This window comes from Aquarana catesbeiana, linkage group LG05 (genome assembly GCF_042186555.1).
Source record: "Aquarana catesbeiana isolate 2022-GZ linkage group LG05, ASM4218655v1, whole genome shotgun sequence".
Taxonomy (NCBI): domain Eukaryota; kingdom Metazoa; phylum Chordata; class Amphibia; order Anura; family Ranidae; genus Aquarana; species Aquarana catesbeiana.
In genome coordinates this window covers 583,019,285-583,027,122 of record NC_133328.1, presented here as the reverse complement: position 1 = coordinate 583,027,122, position 7,838 = coordinate 583,019,285, and the positions used below count along the sequence as shown (strand labels likewise).

Genomic DNA, 7,838 nt, shown 5'->3' with positions numbered 1-7,838 from the left:
CCCAAGCTTTTTGTTTTTTTAAACTTCCATTTTAACAACCCTGCTCTGACACACACACACCTCTCTCTCTTTTTTACACTACAAGTCTGTGTGAAGATACTTGTGCTGATGGGTGTGTGTGGCTATTACTCAGCTCTGCCAGCACAGAACACTACAGTGTGAGAGAGCAGGAACAGCACTTCCATGGAGGAAAAAAAGTTACTTTTTTCTCCATTGAACTTTTAATCTACAAAAATGTGTGTATACATTAGTCCTAATGAATTGTGTTAGTGTGAAGAAAACACAATTGCAAATTCACTTAAAGGGGAATTTGTCACAATAGAAATAAAGGTTCATTTTAACCACTATCTGCCAAAGCCAATTCTGATAATTCTGCATTTGCTAGAAAATTACTTAGAACCCCAAACAATAAATATGTTTTTAGGCACAGGCCCTAGAGAATAAAATGGTGGGTGTTGTAATCCCTATTTTGCACAGCGATTTTTCAAACACAAGTTTTTTGGAAAATATACACTTTAATGAATTTTGGTGAACACAAACACAATACAATACCCAATTTTTTGGTAAAAATTATGTTACGCCAAGTAAATAGATGCCAAACATGTCATGCTTTAAAATTGTAGTACAAAGTGATGTCTGAGTGGAGAAGACCTTCTCCCCCAATCCCGCAGCACTCACATCCCCCGTTACTTTTTAACAATGAGGTGTCTTTTAAGTCACATGTTCATATAGGTTTTTGAAAATAAAACCAACATTTTACAAGGGATATTCCAAACAACCCAAACAGACATGTTTCTGGATGACTCTGCCCAGATATGAAAAATAGATTTTTGGGTTTGCTGTCCCAGTCCCAAAAGCATTGAAAGAAATACTGTGCCCCTATATCCACAAACTGACACGGCAAAGGACAGCCTTAGTCCACCACGGCCACCACAGGCTTCTGCTTCTCTGATAAAATTGGCACTGTGCCCGCTTTGCTGTGTTTGCGACGATTCACATCCCTGTAAAGGAGATTACAGTTCATAAATTGTGAATAATATTTTGGAACACTCTTCTTGCTAATACAGATGCTAAAAATAAACTTCACAGCATATTTATGAATTATAATGATCGCATCAACATTCCTAGCAGTTTCTAATCACCGTTTTCCTATGGACAACTGTTAAGTTAAAAAAATAAGGCTTGGTTCACAATGCTATTGTTTGAAAATCACATGACTTGCGGTGCGACTGTCAGGCGACTTCCTGGCGACTGGAGTACCACTTTGATAGAAGTATAGAATAGAAGTCGCCTTGAAGTAGTACAGGAACCTTTTCTGAAGTCGGAGTGTGCTAATTAAAGACAGCTCTCATTGACTAACATGGGATTTCACATGTCACATGACTTGGGGTCTCACAAGTCGCGGTAATGTGAACAGAGCCTTAGAACCAAATGAGAGGTTTTATGGGAGAACAAGATCAGCATTAGAGTAGTTCTGTATCTGAAACTAAGAGTCCATCTTCCATCATCCATAAATATTCTATGACATCAGGATTGTGCTGGACACAGGCTGGAAGGTAATGTTGCAAGCCACATAAAATGATATACCTTATAACACATTGGGGTTGATTTACTAAGGGCAAATATACTGTGCACTGCAAGCGCACTTGCTCCAGAGCTTTGTAAACAAGGTAAAGCTTCACCTTGCAAAGAATACTCAATTACATACAAGGAAATAAAAAAAAACCAAAAAAACCCACACAATAGCATTTTTGCTTGTACATGATTGGATGATAGAAACCAAAAGAGCTCCCCCTCAGATCTAGAGCAAATGCACTTGAAGTGCACATGCAGTGCACAGTATATTTGTCATGAACAAGACATGGATGAGGAGTTTTGGGTGGAGGAACATGACTGGCCCTGCCTCAACCCGACAGAACACCTTTGGGATGAATTAGAGTGGGGACTGTGAGCCAGGCCTTCTCAGTGCTTGACCTCACAAATGCTCTTCTGGAAGAATGGTCAAACATTCCCATAGACCAGTGTTTCTCAACTCCAGTCCTCAAGGCGCCCCAACAGGTCATGTTTTCAGGATTTCCCTCAGATGAAACAGCTGTGGTAATTACTAAGGCAGTGAAACTGATCAAATTACCTGTGCGAAATAATGGAAATCCTGAAAACATGACCTGTTGGGGCGCCTTGAGGACTGGAGTTGAGAAACCCTGCCATAGACACACTCCTAAACCTTGTGGACGGCCTTCCCAGAAGAGTTGAAGCTGTTATAGCTGCAAAGGGAGGGCCAACTCAATATTGAACCCTACAGACTAAGACTGGGATGCCATTAAAGTTCATGTGCGTGTAAAGGCAGGGAGGACACCTCGGCTTGGACACCCTGACTGCAAACTTCCAAAGTCTTTGAAAGACTTTGTTTTCCTCTGTTCTGAGCCATACAAACCTTTGCTCAAATCACTTTTGACAATATAGTTATATATAGTTATAGCAGTAACAGTTCACACACGGACACAAATGAGGGGATAAATGCCAATGCAATGAAGCATTGACATTTATAAGGGTACGGTCATGTACAACCATTCACTGGTAGAGCAGCCTGTACACTGCTCCCCAGCATGGGAAAGCACCAGAAGATTAACGCTAGGCCAAAAAAAAATTCCAATTTTAGTCTGTGCACATGAACCTCAAAAGGAAGGAATCTGTATTGAAGTTTTGTAAAACCCTTCCAAATATAAAATTAGACTTTTCAACCAAAACTGACACATTTTATGTTCGTTTTGTACACAAGTACAATACTTCAGGTGACAACCAAAAATGTTTACATACTTCTTGCGACGGGCTTCCTTCATAATGCGCTGCTCCTTTATCTGGCTGTATATAGATTTGGGGAGGTGTCTGTGTCTTGAAATTCTCTTGATTTGTGGGTGATGCTGGAATTTTTCCTTCAGCTTCTGGTTGTAGTTCTGAGCGGCCTTCTCGCGTGGCGTCAGCTAAAATAAACAAAATATAAAAGGCTTACATGGACAGATTCTACGATAGACTGTGACAAACCACAAAGCCTTTTTGATTTTATTTTGCTACCAAAAGGGAATGCCTCTGCCTCCTATGATTCTGTCAGCTTTGACAGTTTTCAGTCAGAATAGCTTGGGCGGGTTCGAGCTCTTGTCCAACAAACCTGAGCTTAGTGCACTGATCTCCACCACCTCACCTCACCCCCCCCCCCCCCCCCCCCACACACACATATTACCACCAAGGAGCTGTTATGTGGGCATCATCAACTGGGATGGAAAAGAGGACAGCCAGGTGGAGGACCAGTGCACCACAACAAGTAGATCTGCTACAGCAGTTTCCCTGTGCCTCTTTGCATCAGGAAACTGCTTTTGTGCCCTCCTAACCCCACTGCAGTGTGCCCTCTTAAACCCATTGTACCATCTCCTCCTGACCCCCTGTCCTGCTCAACCCAGTTCTCTGCGCACTACCCTACATTCTACTGACTTCTGTACACCGCCCTACATTCTACCGACCTCTGTACACCGCCCTACATTCTACCGACCTCTGTACACCGCCCTACATTCTACCGACCTCTGTACACCGCCCTACATTCTACCGACCTCTGTACACCGCCCTACATTCTACCGACCTCTGTACACCGCCCTACATTCTACCGACCTCTGTACACCGCCCTACATTCTACCGACCTCTGTACACCGCCCTACATTCTACCGACCTCTGTACACCGCCCTACATTCTACCGACCTCTGTACACCGCCCTACATTCTACCGACCTCTGTACACCGCCCTACATTCTACCGACCTGTGTACACCGCCCTACATTCTACCGACCTGTGTACACCGCCCTACATTCTACCGACCTGTGTACACCGCCCTACATTCTACCGACCTGTGTACACCGCCCTACATTCTACCGACCTGTGTACACCGCCCTACATTCTACCGACCTGTGTACACCGCCCTACATTCTACCGACCTGTGTACACCGCCCTACATTCTACCGACCTCTGTACACCGCCCTACATTCTACCGACCTCTGTACACCGCCCTACATTCTACCGACCTCTGTACACCGCCCTACATTCTACCGACCTCTGTACACCGCCCTACATTCTACCGACCTGTGTACACCGCCCTACATTCTACCGACCTGTGTACACCGCCCTACATTCTACCGACCTGTGTACACCGCCCTACATTCTACCGACCTGTGTACACCGCCCTACATTCTACCGACCTGTGCACACCGCCCTACATTCTACCGACCTGTGTACACCGCCCTACATTCTACCGACCTGTGTACACCGCCCTACATACCACCGACCTGTGTACACCGCCCTACATACCACCGACCTGTGTACACCGCCCTACATTCTACCGACCTCTGTACACCGCCCTACATTCCACCGACCTCTGTACACCGCCCTACATACCACCGACCTGTGTACACTGCCCTACATACCACCGACCTGTGTACACTGCCCTACATACCACCGACCTGTGTACACTGCCCTACATACCACCGACCTGTGTACACTGCCCTACATACCACCGACCTGTGTACACTGCCCTACATTCCACTGACCTGTGTACACTGTCCTACATTCTACCGACCTCTGTACACTGCCCTACATACTACTGACTCCTGGATACTACCCTACCTACTACTGACGTCTGTACACTGCCCTACCTACTATTGGCCTCAATAGAAGCACCTGAAAAATGCATGTTTACACACGGGATGATGTCACTGCTATTTTTACAAAGTAATAACTGGATATGAAAATGCATTTGATGCACACAACGTGGATTTATATTGCTTGTGGCTTTTGTGGAATTTACTGAAATTAAAGTTTTTCTGCTCAGAGTTTCCCAGAAAATGTGGAAAACCTCTACACCTCTAACCCACAGATCAGTAGAGTTGTCATACCTTGAAAGACCGACCCATTATTAAAAGCAAGTAATAGCCTTATTGCTGCCAGTCACTTCTGATAATAAAGTGGACAAGAGAGGGTTCCATCCTGTGATTTAGCAGAAGGGGAAGTGGCAATCTTCATTAAAAGTAGATATAATCTCAATCACTAAAATCTCATAAAATTTTAACTCTCAGTCTCTTTAAAGCAGAAATTTGGGGTAAAAAAAAAAAAAGAAAAAAAACACACAAACAAAAAACCCATCAATACTCACCTCTATGCTCCCATGTTGGTTCTAAGACTGAGAATTGAGTGATGACATGATGGCAGTCACTGCTCTCCATTCTGCCCCTCTAGAGCTCCCTAAGGGGCCAACTGGGGAGGGGGCTCCGGCTCCCACCCTTCACACCAAGAGGAGGAGCCAGCTGTCAATCAGGCCGCAAAGTGGATCCTGACAACATTGTCGGGACCCTTCCAGAGCCTGCAGTGGCTATGCCACATCAGCTGATTGCTGGCAATAGTGACTTTGGGTCACAGAAGGGCAAAAGTTAAGTGTACTCCCGTGACCTACAGGAGAAATTTCGCAAAAAAAAGCTTTCACTATCAAGAAGCCTGCCCTGAACAACGACAAGAACTGGGGTGCATGTATGGAGACAGGAAGTTGCTGCAGACAGGCTGGAGAAGAAGATCAGCAGCACTGAGATTCCACAAAGAATGAAAATAAATAAATAAAAGAAAAAAAAATGTAGAAAAACAAACAAAAAAAAAAAACAAACATACTTTAAAAGGAAAGAAATAACAATGGCTTATGATACAAAGTACCATAGCAAGCTAAGATGTCATTGTGTTAGGGTTTAAATCTACTTTAAAGTTACCCTGTGAGTACAAGTTACTTTTGATATATTTATGATTGCATACCTGCTGATAATAATAATAAAAAAAAGCAATTAAATGTATCTTTCTGGTGTCCTGTTTGTTTAAATGATGCCTCTTTGCCAGCCGCTACAGGTATTTAACTGGGCAGATGGATTAAAAACAGTTTCCCCACCATATGATGTGGTTCCTCCCACCAGGATGGGCAACCTATAGTTATGTATGAACTGGTGGGAGCAACCACAGAGTGCAGTTGGTAAGTGAGTATTGCACATACCCGAAGCGTGGAATACACACAGCGGCCAACATGCAGCGAAGAGGCTGCGTTATAGCAAACAGGCACGCTTTAAGATGAAACCCCCTTTAAGTGACATAATTATTTTGACATCCCTTAAAAAAATACTAGGTAATTTGCCAACTATACTTAACAGCCCCCAAATACACCATAATCCCGGGCATCTTCCTGAGCCAGCCTAAACAGAGCCAACATTTTTTTCCCTATTGTGCAGCAAGTTGTCAACAGCTTCCGAGTGAGAGGGCTTTTATTCTAATTAAAAGCAATGATTTTCTTTAATTTAATTGAGGAAGAGCAAAGTGCTGTTGCTGATTTAGTACAACCTAAACAGTTTTGTAGACGAGAACCTGTATGTATGCATACAATGCATTACATGGTGAGCAAAGAGGCTCTGATTAACTGTTTCATCACACATATCTGATCGGCGTATACTGCACTGGCAGAGGAAGAGCAATCGAATGCTGTACAGGCAGTCCCCGGATTACAAACAAGATGGGGTCTGTAGGTTTGTTCCTAAGTTGAATTTGTATGTCGGAACAGGTACATTTTTTAAGTATAAACAAGTGGGGTACTTGTGCGCTACTCAAGGTGTTAAATAAGAATAAATAAAAAGTGTAATAAATACTGTATATAGCCGCTAGACTTCTATAGTGTCACCAGCACCAAAATTATAGAATAGCAAATCAAGTGAAGCAGCGCTATACATGTACATTCATAAATATCCAATAAAGTGCAATCTTCGAAAAATGTCACAATACAACATGCAAAAAAAATGCATTTTTTTTGCACATTGTATTGTGACATTTTTTGAAGATCTAGGAGTGTACATATACAGCGCTGCTTCACTTGATTGCTATTATACATTTTTAAAGTGTAGCTCCAACCAAAAAATAATTTTTACGTTTTTTGATTGGCATAGGGAAGGGATAACACCCCTGTAATGTTTGTTTTGCTGTCTGCTCCCCTGTTCAGAAGATTTCACCTCACGTTCTGCCCCTGTGACAATCGGATTTTGAAAATTTTGGGTTGTTGTGGAAACAAGGATTGGTGATAAAGCTTCAGTGAAGACACCTTTTTCCCATTATAACTCTTACAGGAGTGAGTTTCCCTTCCTAGGGGTAGATTTCCACTCACTTCCTGTCGTCTCCTTCCATTTGTAAGTCGGATGTTTGTAACCCGGGGACGGCCTGAAAACAAACAGAGCCAGCCTGCCCAAGTCTTTTCTATGCAGGTAGAGCTGTAGTACCATTTCACAGCTTGAAATCCCCTATTAGCAGGTACTGTTCAGCTGGAGTTGAGCTAGAATTAGTTTTTTTTTCTTAGTCCAAAACTCCATTTAAAGTGGTATTAAAGTCTTAGTTTAAAAAAATAAATAAAATAAAAATAACAAACATGTCATACTTATCTGCTCTGTGCAGTGGTTTTGCACAGAGCAGCCCCAATCTTCCTCTTCTCGGGTCCCACACTGGCATTCCTGCCCCCTTCCTCCTGCCCCAGAGCAAGCAGCTTGCAATAGGGGCACCCAAGTAGGCTCTCTCCCGAGCCACAGCTTCCCATGTCCATTCACAGACGGTATAGCTGTTCAGCTCCACTCCCTCCCTCTGACTGGCTGTGATTGAAAGCCTCGGTCAGAGGCTCCTTACCTAGATCGGAGTTGCGGTGAGTTAGACTGACACAGGCACGCGCCGGCTTGTTATCTTGAAAGAGTTAGGATAACGGAACCACCGCCTGGCCGTCATTCTGCTATAGGCCGG

General features: G+C 43.5%; 1 protein-coding gene across 1 annotated transcript in view; it reads right to left on the bottom strand.

The window, feature by feature from the left end:
• Positions 1-495: 495 nt before the first annotated feature.
• Positions 496-7,838, bottom strand: part of DCAF13 (DDB1 and CUL4 associated factor 13) — a 56,683-nt gene continuing 49,340 nt past the window's right edge. The window contains exons 10-11 of the mRNA XM_073632085.1: positions 2,818-2,981; positions 496-1,001 (exon numbers count right to left, since the gene is read on the bottom strand). Coding sequence (XP_073488186.1) covers positions 914-1,001; positions 2,818-2,981 — 252 coding nt within the window. The 3' untranslated portion in view covers positions 496-913. The remainder of the gene's footprint in view (positions 1,002-2,817; positions 2,982-7,838) is intronic.